Source organism: Triturus cristatus, chromosome 2_2, assembly GCF_964204655.1.
Source record: "Triturus cristatus chromosome 2_2, aTriCri1.1, whole genome shotgun sequence".
NCBI classification, from domain to species: Eukaryota; Metazoa; Chordata; class Amphibia; order Caudata; family Salamandridae; genus Triturus; species Triturus cristatus.
Genome location: NC_140582.1, coordinates 918,537,567 through 918,556,454, shown reverse-complemented (window position 1 = coordinate 918,556,454; position 18,888 = coordinate 918,537,567). Strand labels below are relative to the sequence as shown.

General features: G+C 44.3%; 1 protein-coding gene across 1 annotated transcript in view; it reads left to right on the top strand.

Annotated features, from left to right (window-relative positions):
• The window catches only part of RBPJ (recombination signal binding protein for immunoglobulin kappa J region), a 237,082-nt gene extending 232,889 nt beyond the window's left edge, over positions 1 to 4,193 (top strand). Inside the window, exon 11 of the mRNA XM_085642306.1 lies at positions 226 to 4,193. Coding sequence (XP_085498432.1) covers positions 226 to 538 — 313 coding nt within the window. The 3' untranslated portion in view covers positions 539 to 4,193. The remainder of the gene's footprint in view (positions 1 to 225) is intronic.
• The last annotated feature ends 14,695 nt before the right edge of the window (positions 4,194 to 18,888 follow it).

The window sequence follows — 18,888 nt, the reverse complement described above, 5'->3', positions numbered from 1 at the left end:
GTGTGAGTGTCAGCTCTACTTGCAATATTTTTAAGTGGTCTTATATTGAATTTTACATATTCCAGGCCACTGTATTTCCACCTTGCACTTAAACCGTTCTTGATTTTAAGAGACCAAGTGTTGACTAACATGTTCTTAAACACTTGACTTTAAGAAATATCCATGAGAAAGACTGTGAATTGCATATTTCAGCTAACATATACTTTGCTGTCAATTTATTTTCAGATGTGCTGAAAGCATGCTGTGTGTTGTTCCAGACATTTCTGCATTCCGAGAAGGTTGGAGATGGGTCCGTCAGCCAGTACAAGTTCCAGTAACATTAGTCCGTAACGATGGCATAATCTACTCAACAACCCTTACCTTTACGTATACTCCAGAACCTGGGCCAAGACCACATTGCAGTGCTGCTGGAGCAATCCTTCGTGCCAACTCCAGTGTACTGGCTTCCAGTGAATCAAACACGAACAGCGAAGGAAGTTACACAAATGTCAGTACAAATTCAAGTAGCATCACATCCACAGCAACTGTGGTGTCGTAACTATGGGCTTGTGGTTGAACTTAAGTGACTCAAGTGCTACAAACCAGAAAAACGAACACTGGTGGTTTCATGGGAAAATTATTTTCCATTCTAGTTGATGTTGCCTGAAACTTTTTACCTGCAAGTGCTGAGTAAAAGAAAAAAGAAGCCACGATAAAAAAAACTAATGCAGGAGAACTAAATGAACTTCATTGAACCATCTATTTTTTTATCTTTTCCCAAAAAATGGAGTGAAAAATAGATATGTGGCTGGAATAAACGTCAAGCAAACTAGAAAGCATGACCATAACATAGTTTTTACGGACCAATGAACTTGTATAAGCTTTAGTAAAAGGTACATTTTCACCATGCCTTTTTTTGTATCACAACATATAGTACACTTTTGTTACCAAATAGTTTATATTTTTTTTCTCTGAGCAGTTGCTCTGAAGTATATTCAGGTTCCAAGCCTGATCATACTTATATAATCTTATTACCATACTCTTCCAGTTTTAAAATATATATATATATATTTTTGGTCGATGGCTGGAACTGTTCCTTTTTTTTTAAAAGAAAAAATGAAGTCTTGTGACTTTTTTTATGAGCTGAAATATTTTTTGATTTCAGCAAATAGAACCTTGTAAAGGCCAGCAGTTGTTTTTTAAGATTATATGAAGTCTGTGCAAAAGCTTTAAAAAAATGCCTCTACCTTGCCTGCAATACATGCAATGTATGTCCGTTTTACTGCTTGGGTTCCAGTCGGCGGTGGAAGTTAATTCTTTGTTCTTCAAATCATATTTATAATGGTAACTCATGAGGTTAAATTTAGAAATATGGCATTTAAACAATCATGTTCATAATTGCTGCTCATAATGCAGCAAATGTGGGTGTCTGTTTTTTGTCAACAAAACCTTCACTTAGTTTTCAGGTTCACTTTAGTTTTTTTTTTTATCTTGTACATACTGTGTAATATTTGTAAGTTAAGTGTTAGTCTTTATTTTATTTTGAAGGTGGAATGTTTAATCTCTCCTGGGTAAATGATTCTCTCTTGCCTTGTTGGCATACGACTGAAGCATCATCACAAAAATATACCTAGAAATGGGGTCCTATTTAGTGTGCAAATGTGAAATTGTATTTATGATTACAGAAGCACACCATACTTTTTCTTACAGCTATTAGCTGATGATGCCAAAATAAGTGGTCTGCTTGTTAAAAGAAAAGAAAAATTGGGTGCTCTGAACAAAATGTGGAAGGTATCCCTAAACTGTGGTGATATTCCCATATGACATTCAAGAAGTGGTGAACTTTGAGGTTACGTATTACTATGTAAGTGCTATTTAAAATATGACTTGGCTCCCACATTCATCTAGGTAAAGCAAGTGTTGTTCTGTTGACTTGAATGTGAAAGTTTGGCATCTCCAAATGATCTTAAAATAGCTGTTTAATGTGCAGCAACTAGGCTTTCTCAATAATTTAGCGCTTTCCAAGCTGATTATGTTCTGCACTTTGACTAAATTCTCTCTACATCCTACAGTTGATGTCTGTGATTTTTCAAAGCTACAGGCTTAAATATAGACATTTCACTTTATGTAAACAACCTTCCATGAAATGATGTGGACTGCTTCTTTGCTATATCATATTAATCAGCTGCTGGAAATCTGAGCCCAAGACATCAGCATTCTGTATGGCAGTCAACTTGACCCAATTGCTTTTTCACTTGTTTGAGCTGCTTCACTTATTTATTTATTCCTTAAATGTATCTGACCTTCCCTGGATTGTTGCCTTTTATCCTGCACTTCTCTCCATGAGCCTTTTATTTTTTCATACTCCAAATACTAACTTTATTTTACAGGTCTGCTGCTGTAGAAAGTATAGTTCTAGGGAAATTCAGATTTAGAATAGCCTATTGCCTTCGATACTAAACTATCAGTGCCATGGTTTCTACAAAATATTCTAATACACTACCATTGGCCTTCTTTTTCATGCTATGATTCTGTACAATATTTCATTCCCTACAAACCTTTAACATGATGGTAGTTAGCCCTTAGTTACACTGCCTTACTTCATCTGTCTCTTGAAGACAAAGTTAACTGTGGCCTTATTTTCTGCATCTATTGTTATAAACCATTTGCTGGCATGAATTTGCCAACCTGTTTTCTTACTTGTGTGCAACTCACTTTTCTGTTGGTTGAATGCATAACATCAGTCATTTTACACTGGCTTGTTAGAATTATTCAAGTACTGTTTAAATTGCAGCAGGCCACGCATATTGTTATCAGTTTGCCAGTTTTTGATAAGCATAAATGGTACCAAAAGAGTCTAAACAGTTGTCAAAACTGTGGGAGAGTGTTCAAACTGTGATATATATATATGGGATTAAATGAAATTAGACTTACTCTTCTGTTTGACCATAAATACCACAATCTTGCAGTTGTCTAACATCTGCATTCATTATAGGCAGTACATTTAGTAGACCTGAACAATAAAAAAACAGTACTTGCATTGCATCCTTTCAATATGATGCTTCTTTGCTATCTTGTGTGAAATAATTCTCAACTTGTGTTGTCTTCCGGAACCATGTCTCTAAGGCCTTTATTTTCACAATCATGTATGGAAATCCAATCAAGCAGCAGCTTATCAATTTCTGAAAATTTGCTTGCTATGTTTGTATTCTTTACAATACTTAGAGCATCCCAGGAATTCTAGATACCTTTATAAATATACATATTAAGTTCCAAAATACAGTTGGAATAAACGGTGTTAAACTTAGCAATAGTGTTCAACTCTAAAGTATAAATTGCGAATGTCTGCACAGCCTTGAAAGCAACACAGTGTGCAGCACTGTATTTGGACATTCTATTTGTATTGCATACTCTTTATTTTTTGTTGTTGTTGCTCCTAGAGTTGCATTAAGGTCGAACCTGAATTTGCCTAACTTTCGAATTGGAAAAGAAAGATCAGTTTTATTCAACTTACTCCATTGCAACCATTTATGTGTAGAACTGATGTTTCCATCTCTCTGTTATTCTAGATTACCGTCTAAGACAGATTTTTGTTAGTAACTCCGTTCTAATTTTCTTTTTGTTTTCATTGCACAGACCCCTTGGGGAATAACAAAATGTACACAGATATTCATAGAAGATACGGCAATGCAGATAGCATAGAAGTAATATACACATTTCCTTTTTTAGACCAAATGACTCCGCAGAACTTTTCTGTTGAAAATAAGCTTTTCAGTTATAAAACATGTTATTTACCTTTTCGTTCAAGAGCAGCTGTTTGTGACAAATGCTTAACAGATATGTATTCTTTTTCTGCCAGATGTCTGGCATTGTTTTATGCACTGTAATGTGGGTTGAGTCGCAGGTTTGCTAGAAAAAGCAATAGGGTTTCTGTGTAAGTCTTTCAAAACTAAATTGGGTTTTCTCCCTTCCTAAGCTTTTTATGTTGCTCATTTATTTATCCGTTCTGTGCAATCTGCTTTTTGTATTGTCTGTAAAGGGATTATATTCTACCAACTGTGCAACTGTACAATTTCTTAGCAATATGATAGACATGTCTACAACTTTTTACCATTGTTTTTTTTTAGAAAAATATCTGCTCAGTTTCATATTTCATCACAAGATTTCTGCAATATGGGCAGTGTCAAGAAATAAATAAAAAAGTGAAAAGTAAACCATTTCCGTAGTGCATTGTTAAACACAGTACATCTAGCCAAATGGACTGCATTTGGTTCGCCTTGGTGGCAGGAGTATTTTTGTTAAATGGGGTAATCAAAGGATAGTTTATTCGTTTAAGTAATGTTCCTGTTGCTTTCCTGTCTGAGAATATTTTTTCTTGCCTTGTTTTCTTTGTGATCATTTTTACAACTGCAATTTGTTAAACAAAAATCCCTCACTTCTATATAACGACGTTTTATGATGTGTATGTCTTTCTGTAAATATCTCTCCATATCAATATCCTCAAGACACAAGACTGGATCTCAAAAACGTTTTCAGCAGTAGGTGCTCGCCAGCACCATCAGGAGGCACCACACAACCGTAGTCACATATATTTTTTTCCCAAAATATGATCAGACTATATATGGTGCCAATTCTTTTTCCATGCCTTTTCACCAAGTGTTTGGAGCTCTTCGTTTCTTTTTGCCGACAAAATTCTTCAACAAATTCCACAGCGACTCAATCAAATGTCACTTCTGACATCTTCAGGTTTAAACCAATTGTTTAATCAGAAAATGTACTTATCTAATATACATATTTGCATATGGTGCTTGGTATCAAGCTACGAGCCTCATCCTGCAACTGTTTCTACATGCACTCAAAGTCCATCAGAGAGAAGGCAGCTAAATTTGTTTTGACAAAAGTCCAAAACGGCATGCCTAAGTTGTCCCTCTCTCCTCTTTTAGGAAAGTTTTCATACAGGTAGCAATTCCTAAAGACATTTTCCCACAAAAAAAAATACAAAAAGTAACTAAAGAAGGAAAAGGCCTCCTCTTCCTCAAGGGAACACTCCAGCTGCCAGCACTGTTTGAAAACTAAGCAGCGCACTTCCCTGACAAGTTTCTTCCTCTTAGTCTCAGCGGAGCGTATCATGGTTCTGAATAACATAAAGCCACAAGTCAATTTCATGTTGGATACTTTTAGTACGGCCTGCAATTTTGTGGGCCTCTACACAATTGAGGACCTAAACCTGTGGGCTTGAAAATTCTGGCAACTTCAACCCTGATGTCATCTGACTCCGAACCTCCACTAACTCCGATCCTATCGCCACTTCTTAGGAAGCCCTTGCCTACTAAGGCTTCGACTCTATAGTTGTCAGCAGCACCTATTATGCTATCACTGATGCCACCCTTAGAACCATTGTCAACTTATACCAAGCCCTCAAATTCAGCAGGAATGTTCTCAAAGTCGAGAAACAAGGTTCAGCCTCTGTCAGCCCCTTCGTAGGGCTCTGACATATGGCTGGATTGACGACAGTTCATATTAGATTCTCAAGCCTTAGAAATTTTTCAAAGGGATTGAAACCTCCTCCCTCATCCCTGGCAGACTGGCATTTATGTTAATCCTCAAAATGGTAATGGCCTCAAAACATCTACAGATGGAGACATTCTTTACCTATTTGTCCGTCAGAACTTGTTTGTTCCTTTAGGTTTGTGCTACAGAGAGCAGCTGACAACAACTTTGTTTACTTGTTCTAAAACACCCCTACTGCCTTTCAACAAACCACTCCAGGACCCTGGTTTGGCTGCGTGGGAGGAAGCTTTCTCAAGCCTCCCTGTTATTAAAAAAATGAGACCACGCCACTGGCCCACACTTTCCGATTCCAAGTTCTTTTAAAAATAATCCATCATTAAAACATTTGGTAGGTCTAAGCTTTGCTACTCAAACTGAATCCAAATGCATTTACTTTCACACTTCCAGATTGTAAGACTAACAGGCTTCAGTCCATGGTCAAGGTGCAGAATGAGATGAGCATGTACTCCTTCTTAATTGGCATGTGTTTTAATAGTCAAGAAAGAGTCCCATTTAGTTTGTGTTAGTTTTAGAAAATGTGTTTATTAATTTTATATACCTTTCTCGAACAACCTTTTCGGATACATCCTCATTTTTCCAGAGTGATATGTGGTTACATTGTAAGAAATGCAGCTGCTGACACGTGTTTCGCTCCAAGTGGTCATTGGGACCAGGGCTTTCTCAAGGCTGCAAGAGATGTTATTTAACAGTATAAGTCAATGTAATTTGAGGAACCGAATGTAAGACAACACCGAGTGCACAGTGTGGGCACTTCAAGAGGAGAGACTGTATAAAATATTTAAAGGTGCAGGAGCCTGTTTTGGCTGCGTGGGAGGAAGCTTTCTCAAGCCTCCCTGTTCTTAAAAAAATGAGACCACGCCACTGGCCCACACTTTCTGATTCCAAGTTCTTTTAAAAATAATCCATCATTAAAACATTTGGTAGGTCTAAGCTTTGCTACTCAAACTGAGAGACTTTGCACTTTGTTTTTCAACAATCTCCAAGGGCTTGGAAGAAGAGCTTGCCCCCTGAACTGAGTCCCAGGACCATTGGACTCATCTGCCTTCCAAAACTGAGTTGCCTGGACAATTCTTGCTTGTTTCCCGCTGGATTTGGCCCCAGTACGACTCTTACCCCATCCGCCGTGAAGCCGTGTCTTTGCCGCCCGGCACCGTGCGTCTACGCTGATCCAAAAGCGTTAGTACGCGCCGTATCCCTCCCAGCCGCATCGCACCTAACCTTCCCCGCGATTCGAGTCGTACAACACTGGCTGCCAAACCCTGTACGCCGGACTCAAGCTTCGCTGTCCCGCAGGTACGGTCCGTACGCTGCTAACGTACTGCACCGTGCCATACTCAAAGCCGAGAAGCCGCATCACGCTGATCCTCCCCGTACGCTGTACGGCGCCGAGAAGTGTCGCCGCCTATCCGCACCGAAGGTATGGCTCCAACGCCGAACGCCACGGACTCTGCAAGCTGATTCGGGCCATCAGCACGTATCCCTGAAGGTCCCGTACCAACGCCATGTCCCGACGCCACGACCCGACCAGCATCTGAATACCCTGCCGAACTACGACCCGGACCCATCAACTTGTCCCGCACTGTCCGTCGCGGACCCCACGATCTTAAGGTACTTTGTTCTGTTCACACCGCAGCGTGCGCGTCACGGACCCCGGAGTCTGCACCGATTGTTTGACTCGTACTTTCCTTGTTTTTAATGCGGACGAGTCGCACACCCAGGTACGAACCGTACAAAGCATGAAAAGAAGAATTAACTAAAAGAAGCCTATTTTTGTATTTTAAGCCTTTTTACAAGAACATTGAACTTTAAAATAATACTGTGGTCATTTTATTCGTTATTCTGGTCTTGTGCTAAGCCATATATAAAGAAACCTATTTCTGATATAACCTTGACTGGTGTCCATTTGTGGTGTGTCATTGTATTACTGTATGTGTTCACAAATGCTTAACCTATGACACCCTGAGAATAGTCTTGACTGCTTGCGCCACACTACCTAAAGGGTGAGCAGGGGTTATTTGAAAGGGTGATCCCTTTACTCTGACTTATAATTGAGAGTCCCTGCTTGTCGCAAGTGCATAGCTGTGCCAACTAGAGATTCCCAATTCTAACATTGGTGGTCAGCGGTGAATTTGCATTTGTGATTCATGTACAGTGATTGAGTGAACGCCACGTAGTGAGTTCAGACCGATAACGCAGCCACACAGTATTGATTTTTGTTTTTGCTGAAGAATCTCCACTTTAAGAAACCATGCCTAGCTCAGTCAATGGAGGCAGGGCGTCCTCTATATTCTCTGGAGTTGATGACCTAGATTGAGAGGAGAGGGCACTGATGAAGTGCACAAGTGAAGTCTTGAAAGGATACCTCTCGAAGTACAGAATCAACCAAACTGGATTGAAAAACAAGGGTCAGTACACAAAGGCGCTGAGGGCCTGGTACGAATCCAAGTTCCCAGAGAATGCGCTGGAGGTGATACCCCCAGAAGGTGCTTCTGAGCCTGGCAGAGGCCTGTCGCCAGAGGAGATGGCCGACAAGATTGCTGTAAGAGCACATGAAGTGGAGATGGCAAAACTGCAAATGGAAATGGAAAGACAAAGGCTGGCCATGGAGCATGAGGTAAAAATGAGGGAGTTGGATCTCAAGGCCAAGAGTTTAGACCGCTCTCCCTCTGGTGGCAGCAATTTAACAGAGTCAAGGGTGCACATTCCTAAAGATGTAGTGAAAAAGTATTACAAGCAGGATGATATTGGGCAGTGGTTTAGAGCCTATGAAGTAGCCATGTCCTCCCACCGGGTCCCTGAGAGAGATTGGGGAGCGGGGTTGTGGGGAAGGTTCCTGAGTGAGGGGCGGGACAAACTGCCGGATCTCCCCTCTGATGTCACCACATCCTATCCACACATGAAGGAAGCTCTGATGACAAGGTATGGGTTAACTCCTGAATTGTACAGGCAGAGGTTTAGGGATTGCACCAAGAAACCTGGTACCACTTATGTAGAATATGTGACTTTTTTTTCCAGAGCGCTAGATTGTTGAGTGAAGGGTAGCAAAGTGAATGATTATCAAGGGCTGTTTGATCTAATTGCATGGGAGCACTTGTCTGATAATTGTTTTCCTGAGCTACGCCATCACCTGATCGATAGCAAGCTGACTAACCCTAGGAAGCTTGCTGAGGAGGCGGACCGCTGGATCAGCACCAGGGTCCACAAGGGTCCCGTGGGAGGCCCCGCCAAAGGTGGTCAGGGTCCCCAGCAGAAGAGTGGGGGGGACAAGGATAAACAGATGGAGTTCTACAGAGGGCCCCAAAGTAATTCCCAAGGGAAAGGTTCTCAGCCACCCCCACCCCCGAAGCAGACCGGGGCCCGACAGGTAACCCTGTTCAAAGAGGGCCCCCCAGATGTTTCAAGTGTAACAACCTGGGGCACTATTCCATAGATCCCAAGTGCCCCATGTTTGGTAAACCAGCACCCTCTGGTGCTCCACCCCCCAAGCAGGTGGCTAGTGTAGCCTTTGGGAGGGAGGTAGATGTCCAAGGGGAGGGGGTTCCCGTACAGATGACCCTAGTCTCATTAGGAGACAGTGAGATGGTCGCTGAGGCCCAACTGTCCCCCAATACTCAAAAGTATGGGCAGTGGGTGACCATAAATGGCAAGAGGGTGGGGGCTCTTAGAGATACAGGAGCCAGTGTGAGTGCTGTCAAGCAACACCTGGTGTCTCAAGAGCAGGTGGTCCCACACGCATTCTGCCGTGTTGTCAACGCTGACAACACAGAGAGTCATTGTCCAATGGCTCAAGTTCCCTTTGAGTGGAGGGGGTCTCTGGTACTCTGCAAGTCGCTATGAGAACTGCCATGCCTGTTGATTGTCTCCTAGGGAATGATTTGGAGAGCTCCCGTTGGGAAAAGGTGGAGAAGACAACTCACCTGCGGATGGTGGGTTTACCTGATTGGGCGTGCGTGACCACCCGGTCAATGGCAGCCAGTAGGGGTGTTGAAGGGACCCTGGAGCCTGAAGGAGAGGCCCAGGAACCGGCCTTAGGGAGAGGGCGCAAGAGGCATGGGCAACCGGCTCCTCAAGTTCCCACGGCCCAGGAGGAAGCAGACCTTGAGGGGGATGCCCTGGAGCCTACCGGGGAACAGATAGCCGAACTGGGGGACCTGCCTGAGCTGACCCATTGGCAGCAAGAAGGAGGCCCCACCAGGGAGGAATTCTGCAGGGAACAGAAGGAGTGCCCCTCTCTAGTGGGTATGCGGCAGCAGGCTGCAGCCCAGGCCAATGGTGATCAGTCCGGTACTCACTTAATCTACTGGGAGAACGACCTCCTGTACTCAGAGCCTAAGGTTGCTGAACCTGGGTCAGCCCGTGCGCTGGTGGTACCCCAGAAGTTCAGAGCCTTCCTACTGGGGCTGGCTCACGACGTTCCGTTAGCAGGGCATTTGGGGCAGGACAAGACCTTCGAAAGGCTTGTCACCCACTTTTATTGGCCTCAAATGCGCAGGAGTTCTGACACTCACTGCAGGACATGCCAGACTTGCCAGGCAAGTGGTAAGAGTGGAAGGAAGCCGAGGGCTCCACTCCAACCTTTCTCTGTGGTTAGTACCCCATTCCAGCGAGTGGGGATTGACATTGTGGGGCCACAGGACCCCAAGACAGCCATGGGCAACAGGTTTATCCTGGTCTTGGTGGACCATGCCACCCGGTACCCTGAAGCCATCCCTCTGAGGACAGTGACGGCCCCCGTGGTGGGACGGGCACTGATGGGAATTTTCTCACGAGTAGGATTCCTTCTAGAGGTGGTGTCTGACAGGGGGACCAATTTCATATCGAAATATATGAAATCCCTTTGGCAAGAGTGTGGTGTGACATACAAGTTCACCACCCCTTACCATCCCCAAGGAAAAGGGTTGGTTGAGAGATTCAACCGAACCCTAAAGGGCATGATTATGGGCCTTGAGATGCCCATGAGGTGTAAGTGGGACGTCCTCCTACCATGCCTTCTCTTCGCGTACCGTGAGGTGCCACAGAAGTCTCTGGGGTTCAGTCCCTTTGAGCTGCTGTATGGCCACCCAGTACAAGGACCTCTTAGTCTGGTCAAGGAAGGCTGGGAGCAATCTCCCAGGAAACCTCCCCAGAATGTATATAGTTACATGCTGGCCTTTCGGAACCAGACTAGGCGTTTCAGGCAACTTGCTGAGGCAAATCTGGAAGCCAGCCAGGAGGAAATGAAGCGGTGGTACGATCAGAATGCAACTCTGGTTGAGCTTCAACCTGGTCAAAAGGTATGGGTCCTGGCCCCTGTGGAGCCTTGTGCCCTCCAGGACAAGTGGACAGGACCCTTTGAGATTGTGGAGAGCAAGAGTTCTGTCACCTACTTGGTGGACTTGCAGTCTCCTAGGAACCCCTTAAGGGTCCTACATGTCAATCGACTGAACCCCCTCTTGGAGAGGTCCGAAGTGGGCATGCTCTTGGCCACAGATGATGGGACGGAGGAGGAGTCTGAGCCTCTTCCTGACCTCCTGGTAGCCTCAGAGCGAGACGGGTCAGTGGATGGAGTTAACCTCACACCCACCCTGACCCCTGAGCAACAGGATAACTGCCGCCAGCTGCTGGGGCAGTTTCCTGACCTGTTCTCCCTGGTATCACAGATTGGTGCGTCCATGATGTGGATACAGGAGACAGCTTACCTGTGAAGCACAAAGCTTACAGGGTAACTGACAGGGTCAGAGCCTGCATCAAAGAGGAGGTCTCAAAGATGCTTGCTCTAGGGGTGGTTGAATCCTCCAGCAGTCCTTGGGCCAGCCCAGTGGTCTTGGTCCCAAAGGCTGCCTCGCCGGGTGCCACACCTGAACTCCGGTTCTGTGTGGACTACAGAGGACTCAATTCAGTAACGAAGACTGACGCACACCCCATCCTCAGAGCTGACGAGCTCATCGATCGGTTAGGGGCTGCACGGTACCTCAGCACGTTTGATTTAACGTCTGGGTACTGGCAGATCGCCTTGACTGAGGGGGCCAAAGAGAGGTCCGCATTCTCCACACCAGATGGGCATTTCCAGTTCTGGGTTATGCCATTTGGGATGAAGAATGCCCCTGCCACCTTCCAGAGGTTGGTCAACCAGGTGTTGGCTGGGCTGACCGAGTTCAGCGCCGCATACCTGGATGACATCGCAGTGTTCAGTGGCACATGGAAAGAGCACCTGCAACATCTCTGGGAAGTGTTGATGGCACTGCGCAAGGCAGGCCTTGCGATCAAGGCAAGCAAGTGTCAGATCGGGCAGGGATCAGTGGTGTACTTGGGACACCAAGTGGGGAGCGGCCAGGTGGCGCCCCTCCAACCCAAGATTGAAACCATCCTGGCTTGGGAGCCCCCAAGGACCCAGACCGAGGTGAGGGCCTTTTTAGGAGTCACAGGGTACTGCAGGAGGTTTGTCAAGGGGTATGGCAGCATTGTTGCCCCCTTGACAGAGCTGACTTCGAAGAAGCAGCCCAGAAAAGTGATATGGACTGACACCTGTCAGAAGGCCTTTGAAACCCTGAAGACTGCCATGTGCACGGCGCCCGTGCTCTTGGCTCCTGACTTCTCCAAAGAATTCCTTGTGCAGACAGATGCATCAGAGCATGGTGTAGGGGCTGTTCTCTCACAGATGACTGAGGAGGGCTGGGACCAACCTATAGCCTTCATAAGTAGGAGGTTACTTCCCCGGGAACAAAAGTGGAGTGCGATTAAGCGAGAAGCATTTGCTGTGGTCTGGGCATTGAAGAAGCTAAGACCCTACTTGTTTGGGTATCACTTCCGGGTTCAAACAGACCACAGGCCCCTCAGATGGTTGATGCAGATGAGGGGTGAGAATCCTAAGTTGTTGAGGTGGTCCATTTCCCTACAGGGGATGGATTTCACGGTGGAACATCGCACCGGTACAGACCACGCCAACGCTGATGGTCTTTCCAGATTTTTCCGCCTTAGTGATGAGAACTCCCTGGGGTAGGGTAGTTCTCCCCACATTTGAGCTGGAGGGGACACGTGTTAGACCTGGCACCATTGGCGTGGGTCACCCTTCCATTTTTGTCTGTGCCTCAATGTATTTTTGTGCTGGTGTTAGCTGCTCAGGGCCCTGTGACACTGCCATTCAGTGCCACAGGGCAAGTGCTCCCTATGGGAAAATGTATTATGTGAATTGACTTCCATGTTTGGCTTATTTGGTTTACTATCAGTCCCTAGTAGAGTGCACCAGGGGTGCCAAGGGCTTGTATATCCAAATGCTGCTAGTGGGCTTGCAGCACTGGTTGTGCCACCCACAGAAGCAGCCTGGTAAAATGTATCTAAGGTCTGCCATTGCAGAACCTGCATGCAGTCTGGTACTGTCGTGCTGACTGGGCAAGTGTCCCCACTTGCCAGTCCCTAAACCTTCCCTTACCTTCATATTAGTCACCCCTATGGTAGGCTCTAGGGCAGGGTGCATTGTAAGGATAAGGTAGGACATGCCCTGAGGTGTGTGGCATGTCCTAATAGTGAATTACAGCCATTTTCGTTTTTCACTATTGTAAGGCTACCTGCTCTCCATAGGCCAGAATGGGCTGCTAGATTATAACACTCTATAATCCTAGCAGGCTCAGGAAGCATGGTAGAAATTCATGTTTAGTATGCCTGATCTCAGAATAATAAAATACATATTTTAGCAAAGGTTATTTTAATATCCTGGGTTTGCAAATGCTACTTTTAGAAAGTTAGCCTTTGCGTGCCTAACCATCTCAGTCCGCCACTGGAGGGGAGGGCTATCGCACACCCAGGTACGAACCGTATAACGCCTGAAAAGAAGCAGAATTAACTAAAAGAAGCCTATTTTTGTATTTTAAGCCTTTTTACAAGAACATTGAACTTTAAAATAATACTGTGGTACTTTTATTCGTTATTCTGGTCTTGTGCTAAGCCTTATATAAAGAAACCTATTTTTGATATAACCTTGACTGGTGTCCATTTGTGGTGTGTCATTGTATTACTGTATGTGTTCACAAATGCTTAACCTATGACGCCCTGAGAATAGTCTTGACTGCTTGCGCTACACTACCTAAAGGGTGAGCAGGGGATATTTGAAAGGGTGATCCCCTTACTCTGACTTAGAATTGAGAGTCCCTGCTTGTCACAAGTGCATACCTGTGCCAACTAGAGATTCCCAATTCTAACACAAGGACATTAAAGGGTTAGGCTGTGCCATTAGTACGTGAGAGAAAATTCTATAGTTATTAGATTCAGCACTACATAGTAATATATCTTGGTAAATACTTTCTTGGTAAGTAAGTAGACAAAGGTAGTTTCCTTTAAAACGTATTAAGTAATAGGTTATTCATCGAACAGACATAGTAGATGCAGATATCTGAAAAGTAGGGAGACAAGGGAGAAAGGCAGAGAAAAAAGACAAAAACATTCAGTTTGTATATACTTAACTGAAGGTATCCATTCTATTTTAAGTTTGTCTGAATATTGTTCACTTTTGTTGTTGCACCGGACATTATCAGCATAATTGCTAGGCCATTATTGGAGGTATGGGGAATACGAGGGGTGGCATGTAGTTATGTTGAGCCGTATAGAAAAACATGAGTTCACTTACTCGTGAGTAAAATTTGTAGCTGTATTAAATGCGTGAATGAATAGCATCTGTATGAAACATACTAAATTTACTGTTAGGTCAGAGCAAATGGAAATACTTGTGCAGTGCAGGTCGGCAAGTGAGAAAATATTACAGCGTCATACTTCTGCTAGTTAGTGGGGAGTCCTGGGTGAATCCATCATTGCTAACGGTGCAGCAATGTAGCGACGTTGTGCTTAGGCACCATCTTTAAATAGTAAATGGACTGAGGTCGTGTTAGTGAGGCAGTTCTAGGTAATTGGTCGCCATCTTGTAGTGTTTAAGATATAATGTGCTAGCCAAAGTACACGTTACTTTATTGTGACGCATTCTGTTGAGCCATGTATTTCTTCACAAACTCATTGACAGGACGTGTTATGCGTATTTTTCATGTTTACCGCATCCACAGTAAAACACGAAGAACGTACATGTGAAAGGGAGTGCCAAGGTTCCGATAAGTTTTGAACAAGATCTGGCAAAAATGACACGGATTAAGTAATTGTACTGACCAAGGTCGCAAAAAAAACTGATTACTGGCAGCGGTAAACATTTTTTGCATCAAGGATTGGCAGGACAAGCCAGTTTAGTTAAGCAAACTAAAACGTTGGGCGGTCCACATATTTAATGTCTCTCGGTTCGGGGGCCATCTTGGTTGTACTACTGACAAAAGGATGCCATCCCTAAAAATGTTGGGGCGGAAAAATTGTTTGGGGTCATCTTTAGTGGACTAATGGCAGTCAAATACCAACCACAGCATTATGAAAGAGAAGAGCAGTGATGGGGTATTAACCGAGGGAAAGAAAGAGAATTCAGAGAGAGTTAGGATAAGTACTATTCTTGAAGAAGAAGTAACACGCTGTAGAGATACATTGGAGGTAGGATCAAGACAGTTAGCGCAAGCATGAAATACAGATGTTATCTTTCAAGGTAATTGTCTTAAGAGCCAGTGGTGCCACGGTTTCAAAATGGATAATTGAGGCACTTTCCTGTTGACGTAATCTGTGTTCAAGATTGCCTCCTCTTGCATGATGTTTCAACTTTTTGAGGGCACAAAAGGTAAAAGTGCAGTGACGTGGATGATTTTTCTCTAAATGTTCAACTAATGGCTGCCGTTTGTCAATCTTGTGGATGTTCCGGTAGTGCGCTTGGGTCCACATTTTTAACAGACGGGTTGTGCTTCCTATGTAGTGTTTTTCGCAAGGACAGAAAATCAGGTATATGGCATTTGTGCTTTCACAGTTAATGAAGTCTCTGATTTGGAAGGAATGACCAATCACATTTACATCTTTGGTTTTGGACCTTCCTAGTTTACAAATCGAGCAGTTAGAGCAGGTGTAGAAGCCGTTTGGCCAATGTAAAAAGGTAACAAAGGTAACGAGTGGCACCACTGGCTCTGAGACAATTACCCTGAAAGATAACATCTGTATCTTATGCTTGTGCCAACTGTCTTGATCCTACCTCCTATATATCTCTACAGCGTGTTACTTTTTCTTCAAGAATAGTACCTCTCCTAACTCTCTCTGCATTCTCTCTCTTAATTTCTTTCCTTCGGTTAATACCCCTATCACTGCTCTTCTCTTTCATAATACTGTGGTTGGCATTTGATTGCCTTTAGTCCACTAAAGATGACCCCCAAACTATTTTTCAGCCAAAAACCTTTTGGGGATGGCATACTTTTGCCACTAGTTCAACCAAGATGGCCCCCGAACCGAGACACATTAAATATGTGGACAGCCGATCGTTTTAGTTCACTTACCAAAACTGGCTTGTCCTGCCAATCCTTATTGCAAAACATTTTTACCAATGCCAGTAATCAGTTGTTTTTTTCGACTTTGGTCAGTACGATTACTTAACCCGTGTCATTTTTGCCGGATCTTGTTCAAAACGTATTCGGAGCCTAGGCACTCCCTTTGACATGTACGGTCTTCATATTTTACCGCGGTTGCGGTAAACATGAAGAATATGCTTAAGACCTCCTCTTAATGAGTTTGTGAAGAAATATATGGCTGATCAGATGCGCCACAATAAAGTACATGTACTTTGGCTAGCACATTATTATCTTTAATACTACAAGATGGCAACCAATGACCAAGGACTGCCTCACTACCACGAGCCCAGTCCATCTACTATTTAAAGATGGCGCCTAAGCACAACGCCGCTGCATTGCTGCACCGTTAGCAATGAGGGATTGTCCCAGGACTGCCATCCACTAACTAGCAGAAATAAGTCGCCGTAATATTTTCTCCCTTGCCGACCCGCACTCCACATATTTTTCTTAAGTATTTACTGTCGCTCTGACCTAATGGTAAAGTTAGTATGTTTCATACAGTCACTGTTCGTTCACGTATTTAATACCACTATTTAAGCAAATAAGTGAACTCATGTTTTTCTATACGGCTCAACATACCTACATGCCACCCCTTGTATTCCCTGCATCTACAATAATAGCCTAGCGATTATGCTGATAATGTCCTGTAAAACGACAAAAGTGAAGAAAATTCAGACTTAAACCTAGAATAGAATTGATACCTTTAACTAAGTTTATACAAACTGAATGTTTTTCGTCTTTTTTCTCTGCCTTTCTTCCCCATTTCCCTTGTCGCCCTACTTTTCAGATATTTGCATCTACTATGTCTGTTCGATGACTGGCCTATTCATACGTTTTAAAGGAAACTACATTTGTCTACTTACTTACCAAGAAGGTTTTTACTAAGATGTATTACTATGTAGTGCTAAATCTCTAGTTTAACTATAGAATTTTCTCTCCCATACTAATGGCACAGCCTAACCCTTTAATGTCATTGCCTCCACCTATATTTTTCTAAACTTATCGCCGACTAATAGCACACCTTAACAATAACTTCGGATGATCACCAGAGTAACATTAGATTTGTACGCTAAACTGGAATGATTGCATGCAGAATCTGCTAAGCGTCGAAATCGCTATACTTCCTAATTGTTCTTTTGCCAGCACTGTAATACGTGCTCTTAACTTCCCTAATTAGACTTTAATTTATTTTCTCACATTTTTTTTGCACATTTTCTCTTTTTTATCCTGGTCATTTGCTCTCGGGTTCGAAGAATCTGCACCTTTAAATATTTTATACAGTCTCTACTCTTGAACTGCCCACACTGGGCACTCGGTGGTGCCTTACATTCGATGCTTCAAATTACATTGTCTTAAACTGTTGAATAACATCTCTTGCAGCCTTGAGAAAGCCCTGTTCCCACTGAGCACTTAGGACGAAACACGTGTCGGCTGCTGAATTGCTTATAATGTAACCATATATCACTCTGGAAAAATGAGGATGTAATCGAAAAGGTTGTTCGAAAAAAGAATATAAAAATACACAAGTTTTCTAAAACTAACACAAACCAAATGGGACTCTTTCTTGACTATTAAAACATATGCCAATTAAGGAGGAGTACATGCTCATCTCATTCTGCACTGTTACATAAATGAGGCTGGTAAGGTCCAGTGCCCCAAGTTAATCTCCTCCACCCATTTCAACCAAATTTGGGCAATACCATCCAGGAACAGGATCCCTGGACCTTCTGTGATACTGGGTTCATTCCATGGTCACACATGTTTTTGTGTTGGGCAGCTTAACTCTCTGTACCAATGCCACATGCCTTCTTAGGTGGTTTGACAGTTTCCCTGCACCAGCATGCCTTGATGAAGCATTCCACAACTTTTTCAGAAGAAATGTAAGCAACATTAATGAACATGTCTTTCATGGTCAGTGGCTTTTGCTTGAAAAGGCAGATTCACACGAGGGTATGCTGTTCGATGGTGCTTCCTTTGCGAAACAGTCTCACCAAAAATATCACTGTTTCTGAAAGAAACACGTTACTTATAGTTTCCTTACCTTAGAATTACCCCCAGGTGTCAAACTGGATCCGGAAAGTTCTTTCGTCAGCAGTACCTCTGCGCATCGGAAGGTGGCGTCTGTCTGCTCCGCGTCCGTCGTGTCACCGGTATGACATTGCGGCAGCTACTTAGATGCCACTCTTGTGCGCTTACGTCAGTTCTTTCTTTTTCCACGCCAGCCTGCGCATATCCGGGAAGAGCGGTACCTCCAGTCACTCTTTGACTTTTTTCTCGACTTTTGCCAACTTCTTTTCGAGTCTTCGACTCCTGGTGCACGTGGGATGCCCGGCTTAAAGGCATGCGGTTACTGTAACCGACTGATGTCGGTGACGGATCCGCACCGCGTGTGCCTCTTTTGTCTGGAGTGCGACCATGACCCCCAAGTCGTGATCCGACTTCCGGTCGATGGCACCGAAGGCTTTGCGGGAGCGGTCCCAAAGCTGCTGCTTGAGCGCCGACAGTCGGCTCCGTGCCGTTTGAGGTCCCAGTCGCGAGGGAGGTCGAGGGACCGGTCGCGGAGCCACCACCATTCGTCCAAGTCATCGAAGTCTTCGCACTCTGGGTCGGGTAAGTCGAAGCATAAGAAGTCGAAGAAGCACCATCGCTCTTTGACTTCTCCTCGTCGGTCGGCTGGCCGATCCGATGAGGGATGTGGGTGGTACCCCTCCCGCGGCTCCGCGTGCAGAGCCCGAAGAGTCGACTCTGCGTTTCCATCCCTTTCCGGGACCAGGAGCAACTCCCGCCCAGCTTCGTACCTTCTAGAGGTGATGCATGGCATCTTTGGGCGGCCTGGACTCGCCGACGCGCCTTCGAACTCCACGGAACCGGTTGGGGGGCCTAGGCTTTCTCT